General features: G+C 34.8%; 1 protein-coding gene across 4 annotated transcripts; it reads right to left on the reverse strand.

The window, feature by feature from the left end:
- Window positions 1-92: 92 nt before the first annotated feature.
- On the reverse strand, window positions 93-17,361 carry LOC117563711 (ATP-binding cassette sub-family G member 1). 4 transcript variants are annotated; one of them, XM_034242161.2, is made up of 12 exons: window positions 17,225-17,361; window positions 16,602-16,642; window positions 16,416-16,542; window positions 4,365-4,654; window positions 3,266-3,411; window positions 2,844-3,082; window positions 2,444-2,787; window positions 1,288-1,456; window positions 1,123-1,223; window positions 905-1,060; window positions 631-839; window positions 93-569 (listed from the first exon to the last, which is right to left on the reverse strand). In XM_034242161.2, exons 3-12 carry the CDS (start codon window positions 16,492-16,494, stop codon window positions 431-433), a joined length of 1,872 nt encoding a protein of 623 aa, XP_034098052.1. In that variant the 5' UTR covers window positions 16,495-16,542; window positions 16,602-16,642; window positions 17,225-17,361; the 3' UTR covers window positions 93-430. The 4 variants fall into 4 exon arrangements, with proteins under 4 accessions (XP_034098052.1, XP_034098051.1, XP_034098050.1 ...); XM_034242160.2 differs by lacking the exons at window positions 16,416-16,542; window positions 16,602-16,642; window positions 17,225-17,361 and adding exons at window positions 4,834-5,084; window positions 11,286-11,614; XM_034242159.2 differs by lacking the exons at window positions 16,416-16,542; window positions 16,602-16,642; window positions 17,225-17,361 and adding exons at window positions 4,834-5,084; window positions 11,278-11,614.
- Window positions 17,362-21,644: the final 4,283 nt, after the last annotated feature.

Genomic DNA, 21,644 nt, shown 5'->3' on the forward strand with positions numbered 1-21,644 from the left:
GCACATACTTTTAGTATTTAAATACTGCAAGCGCAAAATTTGAACCCGCTCATTATATTAAATAAAAGAAATCTCAGTTTTTATAACATTTCCATTTTATTCGTACGCACATAAAAATTCTTACTAAAATCTAGTTAAAACAATAAGACAAAAACTAGCCAAATGACATATATACATTATGTATAGTCCTATAAATGTATGTACATGCATATGAAAGTGTATAACCGTATAAAAACTACATATTTGTATATTCGCTATGCCTACAATATGTGTATGCCACATTTAGCATTAGTTAAAGTATCACACGCCGATGTAAAATATAGTTCACTTGATAAGTTCACTAAGCGATAAGTAACATAAAATCACATTCAATTTATATTAAGCTCAAATACTCGTGTGCTTGGCAATTCCCCGCAGGTGAAGCACCAAATTAACCCGACTTGACTTTACGCTTGAGCGTGAAGTACGCCAAGATCTTGAATAACACTATTTGGGCCAGAATCATCATGATGTTGTAGCCAAAATCGCTGTGTTCCATGCCAAATTGTCGCAGCACTGTGATGGCATTTCTGTAAATGGAATAGCGATTAAAAACTTATATTTCCAGTTTCGATATAAATGGAAGCTTACTTGAAATGACAGTAGAACTCCTCAGAGGGGCAGACCAACTTGTCACGATGGTTGCCATACAACGCGATTACCATATTCTCCAGGGCATAGCGCAGTGGTGAGAGGGCGGCAATAAAATGCAGGGCTTTTGGTATGTGGGTCAGAAGGATGAGGAAACCCGAGAACATGAGCATAAAGCACGTAGACACGGCGCCAACAAATGTGCCATTCTAAGAAAGAGAGAAAGAATTAAATTAATTATATTGCACTATAGTTTAGTTGGGATTATACTTACCACTGGATTGAGAATAGTGCCGAGGAAAACACCCAAGCCATCGGCGCATATTGTTACCACAACCGCAGACAGCAGATACTTGACAAATCGATCCATTTCCACTGGCTGATCAGTCATCATATATCCAATTGTTATATAGACCGTGGAGAAGATGATCTGAGAGTAGAAGAGTAGATTAGCTTTGTAGTTGCTGAGCAAGTTTCTCTGGGAATACTCACATGCACTGGTGTGGATGTTATCATTGTGGCCACATAGTAGGTTCTTAGTTTGTACCAATTGTTGAACGTTTCCTTCTTGATGATCTCAATCTCCAATGGATCTGCAATCAATCAGCAACAGCTAAGCAAAGAGAGGCAGCTAAAGAAAGATTTCAATCCGCTTACAGCGCAAGATTCCAGGCATTATAGTCGTATACCAGAGATAAACACAGTGTATCATGATCATGCCCACATTAGAGATTTGTTTGGTCGCATTGATGCCCGAATCGCCAAAGAAGAGTCCGATCATCACAGCACTAAGAATGTGCATGCCCAGCTTCAGATAGGTCAAGGTCTGTCAGGGAAACAGAAAGGAAATATTTGAAATGTTAATGAGGTTCTAAAAATGAGACTTGAGTATTTAAATTAAATAACTAACATAAATAATGTACGTTTCTATAAACCGGTTCATAAGCATTTAATTTAAAAATAAATATATGCATAATTATATTTTTCTTTTTTAGGAACAAATTTATAGTCAAGTTTTAGATTTTGTGCACTCGTTTAAATTTTATGTTCAAATTAAGAACACAATTTGCAATCGAGAATGTTGTCATTTTAATATGGGTCGAAAACAAACAAGAATTTTGGAATTGCTTTCGGATTTTGGTTAGATTTTTAAAAGTATTCTTATATTTCAATGTTTTTTATTATAAAGAACTTTATTCCCAGATTGGTAAAACTTGAATAAGAAATTTTCTAAATCTTTTGGGTCCCGATTTCGCTTCCGCAAGTTAAGGAAAATCGAAAAGCAAGCCAATTTTAAGCAATTTTAAAGATAGATTTTTGGTACACACAATTATAAGTAAAGTTTATATGTATATATGATTTCTCAAAATTTGGTTGCGATCAGATAAAAATTGTACGGAAAAACGCACACTTACTTCGGTTGCTTTGACTGATCTGGTATTGGGTACTCTATAGTATATTCTGAATATACCAAATATAGAGTTTGGTATAATTTTTTTAAATTTGATTGATCTGGTATATTGTATACTCTATAGTATATTCGGAATAGTATTTTAATATACCAAATATAGAGTTTAGTAAATATACCAAATTAAATTTTGCAGTGTATTAAATCGGGTTATTTTAAAATGAATACCGAATATAGTATAATAATATACCAAACACAAAGTTTGGTATAATTTTTTAGTATTTTTAGTATTCTGTATATTAATTCGGTATATTTCAATTATTCACTATGGGTAACGGAAATCCCACAGTCGAGCACATTCGACTGTAGCTTTCCTATGTGTTCTCTCTGTGTGTCTTATCTTACCCAATCGCGGAAGAACTGCAGATGACAGCGTCCAATTAGCAGCCAGAGTCGCATCCATTCAGGCGGTGGATAGGTGTGTTTAATGAGCTCCTTTGTTGAGTCCATGCTCTGCAGCTGCACTTTGGGCTGCGACGTCGTCTGCTGCCCTTGGCTAGGGGATTGGGCTTGCGACTGAGATTGGGATTGGGACTGGGATTCATTGAACTTGGCCACTTGCGCCTCAGTTGGTGGCTCAACGTCGTCCGCTTGCATCAGCTGCTGATCGTATCGCCAGCGCGTGTCCTTGGCGCATTCGGTTAAAGCCTGCGTGTGATCCTCAAAGTCACCATTCACACACTCCAGCACTGTGATGAGAGACAATGAGGTGACATTGCTTTGTGAGAGGGGAAGATGTACTTACAGAAATCAGCTGGATTGTGATAGGCGGGACATTCGAGTCCGATCGTCTTGAGAAACATCACCGTGTTCTGGGGCGTGCCCTGGTACGTGCATTGACCCGAGCTGAGCACGTAGATCAGGTTGAACAGATTGTAAATGTTGGTCGATGGCTGATGGATTGTGCACACAATGGTTCGACCCTCGTTCGCCAGCGATCGCAACAGTTGTATGGTATCAAAGGAAGATGAGCTGTCCAGTCCGCTGTGGAGCAGTAAATGACAGTTGGAATGGTTTCAATTTCAAGGTTAGCACATGTTCGTTTTGCTTTTTTTTCTTTTTTCGCAACTGGTTTCGTTTTGGATTCATCATCTCTTTATATGGTTTTTATGGTTTGTTATATATTATATGTATGTACACATGTCTGTCTGTGTGGCATTTGCTTACGTTGTGGGCTCGTCTAAAAATAGCACTGCTGGATTGTCTATCAGCTCTAGGGCAATGGATAGACGTTTCTTCTGGCCGCCACTCAGCTTCGAGCATCTGGTTTGTTTCGCTTTCGTTAGCTTCAATGTGTTTAACAAGTGATCAACCTGCAAAGTTGAATGTTTGAATTAGAAAAGTGCTTTACTACATTTGACACGTATTCTTTTTCCCTCTAGCACAAGCTGCATAAGCTTCTAATACTGATTAATTGGAAAAGTGGTTGACATTTTACATGCAGTAAATTTAAATGTTAATTGTAAAAGTGGTTCACATTTTACTTGCATTAAGTTCTTCATAAAACGAAGCCAAGTTAAAGTTTACTTGCAAAGCTTTTTATGTTGAAAATACTGATCAAGTTCCTTAAAGCTTTTACATCAAGCTCATTAAAGCTTCTTAAATTTCTAATAATTCAATTTATTGAAGTTCAAAAAGAAAGAGTTTTGTATAAAAAAGGGTATAAAGATGTTAAAACAAATTTCTGTTTATAATCGTTGCCATCAAGTTAATTAAAGCTTCTGTTCTAATCATTGAAGTGAAATTTGTCTTGTTTAAAAAGAGTGTAAAAAGTATTTAATAACAAATTTCTTTGGCTATTTAAAATTTATGTCAATTTTGCCATGTTTACTTTTTGTATAAGAGCTTTGATAGTTTTCTTTTAAAGAGCTTTCAAAGCTTCTTAATATTGTTTGTTGTATTGATATGTTATTACTGTTAATGCTTACAAATCTTCTAAGATGGATTGTTTTCAGTTTTCTTCAAAGTCTTCAAAATCTTTCTTACATTAATTTTCAAATGCAGTTTAATCTATTTTTAATAATGTTTATGATTCGAATTCTTCTAAAATGTAGTGCTTTGAATCGTGCTTAAACATAAAAGCCTTCAATAAGCTTTTCAAATCATTTCTTTACTAATTTTCAAATGCATTTCCACCTCTTTCCCCGCTTAGCTGTTGTCTTGCAATTATTTTTAACTGGCTTCCCTTTTTGCGATCTTCAAAGCTATTCTAAACTATTAAAAACTTCGTAAAGCATTTCAAAGCTTTTCTAAGCTCTTCGCTTACCAAAGCACGCTTCTCCTTTAGGCTGACACACTTGTTGGATATTTTGAGGGCCGCTGCCAGCAGCATTGTTTCCTCGACGGTGAAGAATGGATAGAAATGATCGTCCTGCATGATGTAGGCGCACAATTTGCGTGCTTTGCCGATCTCGATGGTGCCCGAGACGCCGGTTTTGGTGAGGCCAGTGAGAATGTTCATAAGACTAGATTTGCCGGCACCCGATGGACCCATGATGGCCGTCAGTTCGCCGGACTTGAATGTGCCCGTAATGCCCTTGAGCACAGATTTTTTTTCTATGTAAGAACAACAATGAAATGAATGTTATGAAAGATATATTTCAAGAATTGTTCAACACAAAGTTCATGTAGAGTCACAAAATATGTGCTATGTGGGTTAATGAGATTCAGTTGAAGATTTCAAGAGTGAGATATTCAGATTAATTATGCATAAATCGATAAATCGAGAAACAAACCTTTTTTCTTAGGCTCTTTAACCTGATAGACGAGATCTTCAAAGTGTATATCGATGCCATAAACGTTCTTTAGCAGTTTGTTAGTGTCCATGATTGTGCGATTTATGTTTTATTTACTTTTCGGATATTATTTGTTTACGCTGCGCATACGTAATATTTTTTCTTATTATTGTTCTATTTAATTGTAGCGTTTTTTCAGTTCGTTTAGCAATTGTTGCTTAAGTTGGTTTAATACTTGATCGCTTGGGTTACTGCAAAAAACATTTGTTTAAGCTTATGGCTTGAGTGTGTTGCACAAGCAACGAAAAGATAGTCTTGCGTTGCAATTAGTTGTTGTTGTTGTTGTTGTTGAGTGGCTTATTCAAGGCAAACACATTTACATAAATGTTTAATTACAACGTCTAAAAATATTGTACAAGACAAGAAAAAGGGAAATTAAAGTTATGACAGAAGCCAGACGAAGCTTGTTGTCTGTAATTGGAGCGAAAACTTTTTTTGACCAAGATCATGAACTGCTGAACCATTGCACAAAGTGCTCAGCCATTGAGTCGCATTGAGACAGAGAAACAGCTGTTGCTAACAACGCGACTTTAACTGCGACTTCGACTGCGGAAGAAGCGACAACTGAGACAGCGACGCCGACAGCGACAGCGACTGCGACTGCGACGCTAACCGAGAGGGCGATGAATAAAAAAGCAAAACAAAATCCAATAAATTAAATAACAACAATGACAATAGGGCAAGCATATCGAATCGGAATTTGGCAATGCAAAACGCGTCGTCGCGACGTCCGAAAAGTCAACAATCGAGTGAGTGAATAAAAAAACAAATCTGATTTTATTTTTCAAGTTTAAGCCTGGGTCGTAGACATTTTTGGGCGAAAAGAACTGACGCACACACACAAACACACGCACACACACACTCAACTAGTCATTAAGCTTGTGAATCAACAGTCATCGTGAGCAACAACACAACCACAATGAGTCGTAATAATAATTATAAAACAAAAAATAATAATATTAAGAAGTGGCCCATAGAAAGAGAGGGAGCTAGAGAGCAATAACAGCAAACGACCTTCCCGAAAGAGGCCCCAAAAACGAAAAAAAAAAAATAAAACATCAAATAAAGAAGAGATATGCGTATTCCTCGGGTATTTTATGAATTCTGTAAATAACATTAGCAAACAAACATCAAGTGTAAATAAAGATAAGTCTGTTCTCGGCGATAGAACAACACCGAATTCACTTTGACTCTATTGAACTTCACTGCTTTTCTAAGCTCTTGTTTATTTGTTTGTAATCTCGCTTAATGATACGCTAATTGTCATTCTCGATTTATGATTGGCTTAATTGGAATAATAAAGTATCATTCTACACTCTTTATTAATAAGATAATTAAAGATTTTGTTGTGAGTTGAACTTCTCTAAAGTGTGCTAAACTTCTCATTTATAATTTCTAGAATTTCTCTAGTATTTTCATATTTTGTAATGTTCAGTCTTTGAATACCTTTATTATTAATTGTTTCTGTAAATTTATGATTGCTTTAATTGGAATACTAAATATAAAGTTAAGAACTACGATACTGTAATCTCTAAATATCTAAAATTAGGTTTCGTTGGGAGTTGAACTTCTCGTTAGCTGCAAAGAACTTCCCATTAATAATTTATAGTATTCATCTAGTATTTTCATATTTGTAATATATTTATTTTATTAGGCTTCTTTTTTTTAACAAACTTTCAATTTCTCTACTTTGAAATAATTGAAAAAGTGTAATTTTACTCTCTTTAAAAAGAGCTCAAAATGTGAAGAACTCATTTAAAAATTCTTGTATATATTTTGCATTTTCAAGTTTATTTTTTCATACTTTCTTTATTAGTTAGTTCCATTTTAAATACTAATTGTTATTGTCGCTTTCTGATTGCTTTAAGTGGAATTATAATATATAGTTAAACTTCTCATTTATAATTTCTAGTCCTTTTTAATATATCCATATTTTGCAGTATTCATTTAGTTTCAATTTATCGAAGCTTTACTTTAAACCCTCATTGCGTTGACGTCAGAAAGTAGGTTGTTGATTTTAGCATCTGGGTTTTATTTTTGGGACGAGGGAAAAGGACGGTGAAGTGAGGGTTTGTAAGATTCTGGTTCTGATCGAAACAATAGATTCTTAATATGAAATTAAATGAAAGGAATTTGTGGGGTGACTAAGAAATGTTGTATAATTTGTATAAATTTCAACTTGAAATAAAAGATTTAATCAATTGTGAAGAGTTGTTCTCGAAGTAGTTATTATAAATCATCAAAGTGGAGTTGTCTTCAATAGCTGAGCAACTTTGGCAAAGGTAATTAAAAATTTGCCGCATCGAAGAAGAGGAAGCTGAAGAGGCGGCACTGAAGATGGCGAAGAATTGGACAAGACAGCAAAGAGCAAAGAGCAAAGATCAGATAAAAACAAAAGACTTGAGATAAAGAAGAATCAAACAACTTGAGCGAGCGAGCAAAGAATAATGACATTTGTTGATTGTTGTCAAATAGAAATCAAACATTGACAATAAATGGCACAAATTGCGAAACTCAAAAAATAGCTGAAAATGGCCAGAATACAGTCAGAGAACCGTCAAGTGCGTTGTTGTTGTTGTTGCTGATGTTGTTGTTGGCGTCGCGGTTGCTGCAACCAGCAAGCAGCCAAGAGGTAGCAACACCTGTTTAAGTAGCGCTTAATTGTCGACGGTTCGTTGCTGCGACCGTCGAAGTTGAAAACGCGAAAAGTGAATCTGAAGTAGACCTGGCTAACCCCGCTGTTAGCATTTTCTTGTTTTAGCTTTTTGCATTTGCTTTTTACAGTTTGTGTTTGTTGTCTCTCTGTCTCTCTCTATAGGTTTGCGCAATGAAATTCCCGCAGCCTCAGAGAGACTGGCTTTAGAATATTTTTATTACTACGTGACCATTGAATTAATGGCTCAAAGAGGTTGTTATTATCATTATGATTATAACGCGTATTCTCGCCTTTCAAAAGTCTGTCATTGATGGAAACAATAAGTGCGAGTTGCATTGAGGACAGCCTATCCCAGTTCTCACTTTGTCAATGAATAATGTGCACTGTCCTTCAGCTGCTTGGGTTGAATCGCAGGTCGTTCAATATATCAAATGCAATTTGAACCTTGGGAACGCAAACACTTGACCACAGGTTAAGGGTTATATACATATAATATATTGGGAGGGGAGGAGGAGGAAACATTCCACTTGCCATCAATTAAACTAAATTGTAATAACATTCAACGCAACTGAAGGTACTTGTTCTCACAATCCCCAGACACTTGTCTGTGCCACACTATGAAATAATTACAGGCCATCATCTTTACGATATTAACTTTCAAGTTCTAGTTAACTCGGTCAACAACACAGATATGATATACTATATGGCAATTTCTGTTGTTTTTTGGCTTCTGTGGAATTTCCGCTATTAAAGCGTTTCGCATTTCTGGGAAATTTTCCACAATTCATGCCATTAATCAGATGTATTTAATGAGATTTTGTTAGAAGAAAAATAACCAACCATTAATATTGAATGAATTTTCAATTTCAAATGTGTAGTTGGAAATGAATTTAAAATATTTACAAAATCCAAAGTAATATCTATTTAATAAACATTACTTTTTTTGATCATGCCTTGGGCTATGAAATTTGCTATGCAGATTGATGCCGAAGACTGAAGATTAAACAACATTTTTTTTTATTGTGCTGGCATAAACAGAAGAAGTTGGTGTAAACACAGCCATAGAATGCCGAGAAGAAATGTGTTTAATATCAGACAGATTTTTACGAGCTAGCTCGAGGCACTTAAACAAATCATAATCTCAGTGCGAGCATTATTATAATATAATCATCGCATTGTGGTTCTATCAAGCGTCAAGGTTGTAGGAGAGAATACACTCATCTGAATAGAGTACGAATACGATTGAAATATTCCGAGTGAGATACTGACACGTGTGTTGAGCTTTTGTTTAGTCATCGGTTGGATAACAAAAAAGCGGTTGGCTAGTTCATAATATCGTGTAATTACTGTTATTCTATATATTCATTAAATAACCAAGTATCTTATCAGTAGAAGCTTCTCAGACTGCATTGCAACAAAGTAGTTTGACAACTTTTGTATTTGCTTGCACAATCGCAACAAAAAAAAACATGCAAGAAAGTTGGAGGAAAGTGTTTTCTTCTGTGGGAATATACCAAATGCTATATTTGGTATATTGGTATAGTACTACATTAAAAATATGGTATATTTGCAGTGTTCATACAAAAATTCTTATAAAACAGTGCGATATTTATTTTAAGAATATACTAAAACTTTATCAATAGTTATATTTGGTATATCGATATAACTCTGTACTAAAAATATACTATAAATTGAAAAAATATACCAGTTGTTTATACAAAAGTTTTTCTTATAAAACAATGTGGTATTAATTGTGATATATACCATATTTATATACTACAAAAATACTAAATATAGTATAGTAGTATCAAAGGTAGTATTTGGTATAACGATATAATACTGCACTAGAAATATACTATAAAGTGAAAAATATACCAGTTGTTCATACAAAAGTTGTTCTTATAAAACAATTTGGTATTAATTGCGAAATATACCAAATTTATTAAAAAAAAAATACTAAATATATACCAAAATCTCTATTTGGTATATTGATATAGTACTACATTCGAAATATACCATATATCAAAGTTATAATACCCTTCTACCCTATGAATATACTATAAAGCGCAGTTACAACTCTAAACGATCGTGTTTTATATTTTATTCTCTTTTATAGTCGCATTCTGTAAGCGTTTGCAATTTTGGAGCGATCAACGACCCTGCGCAATCAGTTTTTCATATTTTTGAAAACAAAAGTTGCGCCACAAGTTCTTGGCTCGAAGTGTTGAATAAACACACTAATTTAAATTTAAATTTAAATTAAGTCGACAAGCGGGCAATTTGTGTCAAGTAGACCATAAAAATCAATGAATTTAAACGAATATGATCTGAGATATAAAACTGAGAACATTAAATAGTTCAATTTAATCCACTTCCAATTATTGTGAACCATTTTAATCAAGTTCGTCTTAGATCAGATATTTTGATGACAGATCGTAGCCCTTTTCCTCCTCCCCTCCCCAACCCCCTCGAGTGGCAAATAATTGCTTAGGGTCGCAATTAAATAGCGTACAGAGGGCACATATTAATTTGCCAATTAGTAAGGCAAGCACAATAAAAAAAGAAAAATTCCCGCTAAACGGTTTGTTTGCCCAAGGTACACGTAAATGTAAATAATAGCTGGAGCAACAGGTTGCTCTGGGCCCAACCCTAGAACACACACATACACACACATTTTGGCAACGTCCGATAAGTAAATTGTATCTGAAAGATAAGCGCTAGAAAAGGGAAACGTCTGAAATACTATAAATAGTTCACTTTCTTCTGTTTTTTTCCACCCGCACACGCACGTTGTCGATGGCAGAATGTATCTATGGATGGTATTATAGTATATGCGACGTCTGTTCTATATACCCTCATACCATATATATGTATATTATAGTATATTGGACTGTATGCAAACCGGAGCGGAGCGGAGTGGAGAGTATTGCATTACAAATTGTAGTTTTCCACGCCCTCGAGTCTCTCTGAGTATGTTGACGCTTGTTTGTTGTCCCCGCACATTGTTGTAGCCCTCAATGACAACAATGCTGATGTTGATGTTGGCCATGATGATGACTGTCGGGGGAGAACTATGTGTGGACTACGACTATGTGGGGTGATATCATCATCAACGCGATTTGGCAACAATAATCGCTAGGGCTAATAAAATGTAAATAAATATGCTTTCTTCCTTCGCCCAGAAGAAGGAGACTCATTAAAATCGCAACGAATATGAAAACTACGCTATTCTGTGTGAGAGAATTTAATTGCGGTTGATAAAACAATGAGCCATGCCATCTGGCTGGCGCATGTGGCGTATGCGTAATATGTGCAAATATCATTATTATCATCATCATCATATGATATGTGTATCCCAGCAAATGCTGAACTTTGATCTACAAAGAATGTGGCACACAAGTGCTACAATATGATTTCATGGAAGGGGGCCAGCCAGCGAAGAAGAAGAAGAAGAAATGAAATGAAAGAACCCGAAATTGAAAGCAAAGTTACAAATAGTTCAATTGAGTTTTGCATATTAATAGCAACTTGGCAACTTGTTGAACGACTCAGCGGCAACAGCAAACACTTGCACTTGACACACACACACACACACGAAGACGTATACGAACATTCAATTCGTTTCAATTCAATTCAATTGAACTCGATCTAAAAATGCGCCTAAATGTATTTATTCATAATTATTCACAAATACAATAAAATATGTATTCACTTCCTACTTTCAATACCGTCGTACACTTGTTTCTTTCGATTCTTCTGACGAAACAACACGAACCGAGATGCAGAGGGTTTTTTTTGTTGTTGTTATTTATAAAGTCGAGCGAAGAACACACAACACATATGTCTGTATCTCTAGATATCGTGGTACATATATTATGCGAAATATATTTTGGATTTGTAACACGCGCAGCGACTACTCGAATATATATACATATGAATGAATATATATGAGTTTCTGTCTCTGTTTTTTGGCTGTCAATTTCAAATTATGTTTCTCGAAATACAAAAAAACACACTTCCGAATCGCTCGAAATGCGGCGCGAGACTGAGTCGAAAAACTGAGACTGACTGGGTCGACTTTCAGTCAAAGCAGCGTCGACATCGCGACGTCGCAACGGAACGGAACTCGCGCAAAATAGTTTCTGAAGCATTGCGGCGGGTTCTCTGATATCGCATATAATACACGAAAAACATATAGTACTCAAAGTGTACTCTATAAAACGCGAATGGATATCTCAGTTTTGATTCGAGAGAGAGAGAACTGAACCGTTGCGCTCGCTCACTGGTTTCTTTCATTGTTTTCTAATGTTTATTAATAAAAAGAATAAAATGGATGAAAAAATACACAGCCGCAAATTTCAATCGAGTATGAGAGCGAGAGAGAGGGACAGAGAGACAGCGAGCGAGCGAGAGAGATAAAGAAATGGTTAGGCGCCCGTTTTTCTTTTGTTTATAATTCTCTCGCATTTAGAATTCTCCCGTCGCCGTCTCATTTGGTTAATTGTATTGAACAATGCAGACAAGTTCAACTAGTTAGCAATTAACTAATTCATTTGGCAACTTTGTGACGAAATATCAACAATTTCCCTTTTTGGTCAATTATCTGTGCAGCCGCTCTACTTATTTTATTAACCCAAAGAAATAAGTTTTTAATTGCCCACTGAGCGATACTCTCATTAGATCATTTTCATATTAAGTCAAGCTATTATTTTTTAATAAAACATTTCATTTTTGCATTGATAATAATTTCCATAATGATTCTAGCTATTATTTTCAATAAAAGTGTTTCATTTTTGTATCAAATATAATAAGTAAGAAAGTTACAGTCGAGTGTGCTCGACTTTGAGATACCCGCTAGCCATTTTAAATAAAAGTAAATCAGTGCGGTGTTAAAATATACCAAATTAATATACCGAAAAATACTAAAAATAAACTAAAAGATATGTTTGGTATATTAATTAAGTACTACATTCCAAATATACCATAGATTAAAATACTAAAAAATATACCAAAGGCTGTATTTGGTACATCGTTAAAGTACTACATTAGAAATATACCATAGAGTGCAAAAAATACCAGATTGTCTCTGAGATTTAGGTGCTTATACGGCTGATCAGAAATATATATATATACTTTATAAACATTTTCTGCAGGCACAAAGTTATAATACCCTTCTACTCTATGGGTACCGGGTATAATAATAAATACTTTATTTTCAAACATGCTTTCAAATTCCCGTTTGACATTTATAGAACTGCTTCGGTTGTATTTTCCTTATATGCAATATGTGGTGGCTGTCTCAATTTTCAAATGCCTGCAACAACATTCTGAAACGATTTCGATAGATTTATTATTCCGGTTAACCAGAGAATCGATCGGCAATTTAATTTAATTGATCGCAGTCCCGAATGAACCTTTGCCTTTGCACGATTGCACATTCTGAATCAGCTGCTTTAATTGTGCATTTAAGATTTACAATTAGCTGCACAGACGACCCTTGGACACACTCGATAGATCAAGTTAATCCGGGTGTTTAGATATTGATTGCATATTAGTGCGCTTCAAAGACCAATTGATGAGCAACAGCAGCAACAAGCTAGAGAGTTGAGTTTATCATCATGAATCTGATTAATAAAGCTAATGGCTTTCGAATGACGCTCAAATATTGTCAGCTAATTTATTATACGATCTTATCTCCAAGTATGTGAGTGTGAGTGTTTGTCTGCTTCCATTATATTAATTTCGAGTTATCTTATCAACATCACAGCGAACAAGAGAACATAATTAAATGTTTAATATACTCAACCCTTTGATAGATAATGCCAAAACGAATATTCCAAGTCCTACATAATGGAATTTATTATGCGCAGCTCTTTGCGAGTACGAATATTGAATTTTCATAATGTGATAGCTTGGTTGCTCGTTGAACTTTAATCGACCCTTTACCTAAAACTTTGGATTGTTTTCTTTTACATTTTAATTGGCTATGTAACTGAAATTTCTAAGGGTATTAAGTTAGTTTTCAAAAGAGTATTTTTATCTTTGTGCCTCCGTGACATGTACTGAAACTTTCTTTGGCTGACAATCTAGTATATTTCATGGTATATTTTGTATGTACTAATACTTCAATATACCAAATGTAATATTTTGTGCATTTTATAGCCCATTATTGTGATATTTTCTGTATTTTTGCGGTATTTAAATTTGTTATATTTTAAAATTAATACCACACAAATCTGCACTTTTAGACTAACTTTTCAACTTTAGTTGCAGAAAGTTCTGGATGAATTTCTCTAGAAACTAGCTACTTAACAAGTTGTATAGTTCAGGAATATTTATCAGTTTTTTATATGTTATTAATAGCTGCCGATTAAGTGTGATTTAGCAGTTAATAAAAGTCTAGATTTAAATAAATGCTGGGAAATATTGTAGATCGATTGATAATTGAGTTAAATTTCGAAAAATTATTCACATAGCTTTGAAATATCGATGCAAATTAACAGTAGATTATTATTAAATATTTCTGATTAAAATAGGAAAAGTGTTGCCAGCTGAATATGATTGATTGCATATTTCAAATTGCTCAAAATTTGCTATATATAAAGTTGTGCATGCGTGTGTGTGGCTTATTAAATATAAACAATACTAAAAGCATAGCATCCACAACTCGGAATAAAGGCGGCAAATTTCACTGCGTGCTTGATACAAACATGCGATCGGAAACGCTTTTGACATTGACATTGAAACCGAACACCGAACAGCGAGCATCGAACACTGCAGAAGTAGACAGAGACAGAGCCAGAGTGAGAGAGAGGGAGAGAGAAGCAACAACAAATGTTTTCGACTTCCCAAAACAACAACGAGACAACAACCGGCTGGCCTTCTTTGCATAGTAATCAAACAACGCAACAACTGCGATACTAACAGGCTTTGGCTTTGGATGCGGCTGTTAGCCACAATAAATATGATACTCGGCACCTCTCTCTCTCTCTCTTTTTGTATCTTACTGCTATTTTAGCCGGCTTTCGGCTGCGGGGGAGCGCTGGAAGCGTTCAAAAAGCGAAGCGAAATGTCGTCACGATTGTCAGTTACAGTTGAGTGAACTCGCGATTTCAACACACAACTGTATAACAATCCATTGAACTGTATATCAATCCCATCAAAAATCACAAACCACAAATCTGACAGATCACACAGTTCCACTTAGTTTTTTTTTTTTTTGCTCACTTATTTCAAGTTGAACTTGCACAACTTGCGAACTTATTATCATTCATTATAGTCATGCGCATCTTCTGAGAATACAATCCGCCACAATTTGTTCATTTTGTTTAATGATTTATAGTGAATATAGTGGCTATATAATATGGAAACTAAACATGCTAGAGGACAGCAGCTAGACAGCTGAGTGAACACAATTCAGGGGCTCGGCAAGGCAAACCGTTTAATGATTTAATTCAGTAGCTTTGACGAATGATCTGATAATGACAAACTGACAAACATTTTAAAAAGCCAATTAAAAATTAGAATATCAAATGTTTTATATGTGTGGAATTTGAATAGAAATAACTTTACTACTTTAATTTTAATTGAAATAATGTAAAGGTCAATTCTAAAAAGTAAATGCCCTTTACAACACTGCCAAGTATTTCTCAGGAAAAAAGATTTTGTTTAGAAGCCAAAACTTTACTACATTAATTTAAATTCGAATAATACCATTCATATTAGCTGTCAACGTCAATTCTAAAAACTAAAAGACCTTTACAACACTGACAAGCCTTTTTCTCAAATTAGAAAATCAAAAAATTCGCTTTACTATATGAATGGAATTTGAATAAGATTTTGCTTAAAAGCAGTAAATAATACAGCAGATAATTTGATAAGAATGAAATTTAAATAAGATTTTGTTTAAAAGCCTAACTTTACTGCTTTACGAAAGATAATATCTGCAAACCTTTATCCTAAAAGCTAAAACCCTTTACAACACTGGACAGTATTTTTCAAAAGTTAGATAGTCTAAAGATTCCCTATAACATAAGAATGGAATTTGAATAAGATTTTGTTTAGAAACCTAACTTTACTGTTTTAGTTTAAATTAAAATAATACGAACCTTTATCCTAAAAACTAAAACCCTTTACAACACTGGATAGTATTTTTCAAAAGTTAGATAATCAAAAGTTAGATAAACATAAGAATGGAATTTTAATAAGAATTTGTGTAGAAGCATTAACTTTACTTTAATTTAAAATTTAAAATAATACAGCAGATAATGGATCTGCAAAGGTCAAAACCTCGTAGCCCAATTAATTGCTTCCTTTACAACACTGTCAAGTATTTTTAGCTTGCATGCCTTGTATTTCTATTTTTTGAGAATTCATTGAAAACTTTTGTAAACGGGTAATATAAACAAGTTTAATGTGTGTTCACCCGATAAATTAGAGCACACACATTGTGATTTATAGCCTACAGACAAAGAGGGAGATAGAGAGAGAGAAAGAGGGAGATAGATATCATTTACTATAAACAGTGTTTCCGTTTGAGAATTTGTTCGCATCACTTTTACTTTTTCAACGACTCGAAGCGTAAACTTGGCTGCCTTATCGAGTGTCAAATGAGGGCACATTTCATGTCTGTTTAAATGTCTAATGAGTGTGGACTGGTGTCGAGGTGTTCATGTTTGTTATGGATGAGTTAGGAGCACGACGACGATTCAATTACGAATACGTGGGGATAATTCTAATGTAGGCTAAAGAACTATCACTTAATTTTCTATATTCTATTCTACAATATATTCGCATGCTAGTCACGTTTTTGGCAAATGTTACGATCTTTAATGGATTTGTAATTGATGCACAACAGTTCACTTACCTTTCGATTTATCCACTACCTCATAGCGGAGATTTGCGAAGCGAATTTGGGGCGCATAATATTCCGGTGACCTCTTCATTGTAATCCTTGAATAACTTGTTCCTCAAAAGAGTCGTTTATTAAGTGCCTATTAAAGACATGTTGAGATCATTTCGTAAAAGGTGTTTTATGGCCAACATAACTCACCTGAGCTGCGTAATATGCGAGTGCATTAAGTAACCTCTTGCCTGTTTATTTCAATAAAATATTTTCATGTTATATACATTATACAACTTTTAGAGTTCTCTGAAATGTTGAATTTAATATTTATAATCTCAATTAAAAGCTAGAGAATCGCGTGAGCATCTAATGTGGAAAGGTCATAGGTTTATCATTTGGCGTACTTGAATTTCGGAAACTTTTTGGGTGCAAATGTGATGACGCCAAAAAATGTTCTCGGCTGTTGAACTGAACAATCTGAAAACCTTTGGTTATCATTATGTTATGTGATGATCACATGAATTGAATCATCTATTTCGTGCTATCAAAGATGTTTGAACATTTATAAACTTTTTGTAGATTTCATGGTCTTCTGTTATCAACTAAAGCACTCTTTTATTTCATATTTTCTGTTGTACTTAACAACAGTATTCCAATCTGAAAATCAACAGTCGTGCTTTCAAAGATGTTTAAACTTTTCTAAACTTTTTTGTAGATTTCATGGTCTTCTCTTATCAACTAAAAACTCTTATAAAACCACTCTTTTATATCATTAAGTATACTTGTACTTAACAACAGTATTCCAATCTTAAAATCAACAATTTACTAACCAATAAATTTGAAACTGCTTTTCGTAAATTGAGTTGTGAACAATTGATTCGAAAGAGGGTTTTTATTCCGATTTTATCAGCTTGGGTTTCAGATTTCAAATTGGAGTTTTGCTACCGAATCATTTGAAGTGTTCCACGAGACTGCAAAAAAAATAATTTTTATCCAGCGCTGTGGGCGCAACTACTGCGGCTGCTGTGTTGCCAGACCTGGACTGTTTAGCGTTTTTAATTACTAGTTGGAATTAATTTTACAGCTGGCGATTAAGTTTAACCTCGGTGTTCAGCTCAGGCTCGCGATGAAAGGCTCAAGCAAGTTTAGCTATAATAAAAAAAAAAAATTAGCTGAAATGGCAAACGAAGAAACAAGTGCGATCGCATAACAAATGTATGAGAGAGAACTATTTGAAGAAACATGCGGAAAACATGGGCGGATCAATTGAACAGTTGTTTGCTCAAATACAACTCTAGTTGATTCACAAATACGAAGCGTGTAAACAATAAATTAATTGATAAGCGCCAGACGAAGCTAATTCCATGTTATTAGTAATACAAGATGTTTGGTTTGAACAGGTTTTGGTACACACGCTTTAAATTGATGCTAAAATACGCTTTCATGATGTTGTAAATATGGTTTAGGATTATACTTGATTGTCAGTGTATCACAAAGTCGTTTTGTGTTTTCTCCCAAATGTTCCGCTTATTAAAATCTTGATTTTCCAGCTTTGTTCTCAACTTGGAAATGTTTTTCCGATCAAGAACAGTGACCTATTGGCATTTATGAATTCAATTTAATTCGATTAATTTATAAGGTCCCTGCTGCGTTTTGCGGTAACTTGATTTGAGTATCGTTTACATAGACAAATTGTTGTTTGCAAGCGTAACTTAATCTTTGATTTATTGGCGTTACAAGTGACAAATAGGAATTGTGGTTGTTGGTAATCGCACTCATTGAGTATCTAAGTATCTAATAAATAATATTATTGCTAATGTATTAAGAATATTGAGTAAATTTCCTGAATATATTTGCTTAAATTCTTAACTTGTCATCCATTTCTTTACACATAATGCTGACTTGCAATATTAACTGCTTATTGTTATTCAGTGACACAAAAGTTATTCAAATTAAGTATTTTTCAACAGTCGAAATAAGATCTAAAATGAGCTAAATGGTGCATGTCTCGGCTAAGCTGTAAACTGTGCTAAAGTTGTGCTAGCCATGTTTCACACCAAGCAAGCTTTTGAGAGCTAAAAGTTTTGAGCGTAGCAGCGAGCTCTCGAGCCTATGCTTCAGTTTTGTAGCAGCGAGAATTTAATGGATAGCTTGGTTTACTTAACGCATGAGATACGTATCTAAAAGATGCGAGTTTAATACTATGAGATCTATTTGAGTTTTGAATACAATATATTTTGATATTTTGCTGCTTTATATATTATTTTGACATTTTATTAATAGCCCATCACTTAGACAGCCAGTCAATCAATTTGAAGTTTGACTTGAATAAGAATTCACAATATTGTTGCTTCCTCGCCTCGAGATATTAATAGAGTTTCCAAAAGCTGCTTATCGCCTTAGAATCCAAATCAAAACATTCTCAAGGATGAAGAAATGAAGGAATTTCAAAAGCTATTACGCTTGCTCTTGGCGTTGGCGTTTTCGTTTGCGTTGGCCAAGTGATTGAGCCGAAATCAAAATATCGACAAACAGACTGAATTATTAAATAGGAATTGTCGTGGTGGTCGTGACGTCTGTCCGTACGTCTGTCATTATGGCAATCTGTGGCAACATTTCGCTATTTGTCGCCCACTTCGAATAGGGGGGAGGAATGCTTGTTATTGGTTTTTTCTTCTTTTTGTGGCATGGTGAATGAAGGGAAATGTGTGTTCGTCTTAGTTTTGGCACACTAAAATGTTCTGTGTGATTTTTTCAATCAAAATTTGAAAGCCAGCATAAGCTGGTCGGGATTTAGTGGGAATTGTGAATGTGAATGTGATTGTGTATCCTGGCAATGGATACTGGGAACGCGGACCCCGCGAGACCTTTGCCCTGTTTCTCTGCTTCCATGCTTCTTTCCCTTTGGGGGTCACCAACTTCTTCACGCCATGTGCGTGAATTTGCTTTGTCTTATTTTCATTTCATTTTGCTTTTGGCTTTTATTTGTTGTCTGTTATCTATTTGTGTTTGCTTTGCTTTCATTTTGGCCATAAGGCGACAATCGTTGCCATCATCATCATCATCATCATCGGGAGCAGCATTAGAGGGAACAGTGCTCGCTCGGTAATCCATGGATGATGATATTCCCCAAAACTAAATCAAAGCGAAATCGAATCGAATTTATTGTCATCTTCATTTTGCGCCTCAGATTATGCTACACAGATTTCTCGCCGGGATGCGCGATGCGATGGGGGGCTTCAGTTTGTTGGGTTTCAATTTCGGTGTGAACTTTCGCTTTCCCTTCCTTTTTTTTTCGTTGTCGACATCGTTGTTGTTGTTGTTGTTTTTGCTGTGTTGCGTTGCGGGCACAAGACCGTTAGCATTTTATCTGCAGCTGGAGTTGGAGTTGGGGACTCGCTTGGGGTTCGTTGGGTTCAGCACAAAACGTTCTGCTCTGTGTGTGTGTGTGTGTGTTGCCCCTGAAGCTACAGGTTATGATACTTCGTTCGTCTGTCTGTCTGTCTGTCTTTATGTCTGCTTGTAAGTGTATTTTGGCATTTCATCTGCGTTTTGTTTTCGTGTCGCCCTCACAATTTTGCTGATTGTGATTGTTGTACATATTTTTAGCTGTTTTTTTCTCTTCTTCGACTCTACTCATCTTCTTTTTTGTTGTTTCAAACAGCTGCAATCAAAAATACATCATGCTATACCCAAAATGCTTTGGGGCCAGGTCCATTAAGTGTTTACCACCCAAACGACACTAGCTGCTGTTGACACTTAGATAGTTGATTAATCTGGACGGAGACAGCAAACTATTAAATACATATTTAATAGATTATCCGTGTACATTATTTATGCCAGGCTTGTTGTAATTATAATGCTCTTTAATAGCTAAGCAAAGGCTTAGGAGGAATTTCATGCTCAAGTATAAAAGAATATATCAAATTTGTTTGACGATTTCCATAGTATTATTTGCTATAGAGTTGAATCTTCAGGTTTAAGTTAATTGAGATTTGTAGATAAGCAAATTAAACTTAAAGTCAGCAAAACATTTTTAGTAATGTGCTTAGTAAATAAAGTAGCAAATGAGCTTTAAAGCTCACAAATTAATGAACTACCTGCATATAGAAACAGTTTTCTATAGTAAAGTCAAAATTAAAGTATTCAAAGCAAAATATATTTGATATACTGTAAAAGAGCTTTTAAGCTTATGCTTGAATTCATGTGCTTTAATGAATTCCTAAGAATAGCTTTTCAGGCTTGAAGCATAATTTTACAATTTCTTTGGTGAAAAATAATCTAGAAAATGGAGTTATAAATGTAATTAAAAAGTATTTATATGCTGTGCATGATCTATAAAGCTTCTTTATCAATTAATGTGCTTCCTGGTTTTGTAAGAATAGCTTCCTAAGCTTTAACCATCAATTAAGTATTCCTTTGGTGTCTTATACAGTTGAGAATTAAGCAATTAATGCAAAAGAATTTATTTGATATATTGTACATGAGCTTTAAAGCTTCTAAACCAATTAATGTGCTTGCTGCCTTTGTAATAATAGCTTTCTAAGCTTGGAGGATAATTGAAATATTGCTTTAGTGGAAAGTAAAGTTGAGAATTGAGCTATTAATGCAATCAACATCTATTTGATATACTGTACATGCGCTTTAAAGCTTCTAAATCAAATAATGTGCTTGCTGCCTTTGTAAGAATAGCTTTGTAAGCTTGGAGGATAATTGAAATATTGCTTTAGTGGAAAGTAAAGTTGAAAATTGTGCAATTAACGAATCAAAAATCTATTTGATAAATGAGGTTTAAAGCTTCAATATATTCCAAAAAGTATTTCATATGATATAAATGCTCTTGAAAGCTTCTAAACCAATTAATGTGCTTGCTGCCTTTGTAAGAATAGCTTTGTAAGCTTGGAGGATAATTGAAATATTGCTTTAGTGGCAAATAAAGTTGATGTTGCTGTCTAGTTGATTGAGCTGGAATTAATTGCATGTGCAGTCAATGCGATTTGCAGCTTTTGAAACGAGTTATAAACGTGATGGTGATAGTGATGGAGGTTGGGGCAACTCACTTAATGAGTTGTTGCTGTAAACTGATGCTGACATGTTGGCTAACCCCAGAAAAGGGGAGGCACAATACTCGTAGGTTGCTACACTTTTGCCAGCAATTAGTTAGAAGAAAGTTAGTTGGTTGCTTGGCATGTTGCATGCAACGTCTGCCTACATTCAGTACTGTACTGCATACTGCATAAGTATAGTGCA

This window comes from Drosophila albomicans, chromosome 2L, assembly GCF_009650485.2.
Source record: "Drosophila albomicans strain 15112-1751.03 chromosome 2L, ASM965048v2, whole genome shotgun sequence".
Lineage (NCBI taxonomy): Eukaryota > Metazoa > Arthropoda > Insecta > Diptera > Drosophilidae > Drosophila > Drosophila albomicans.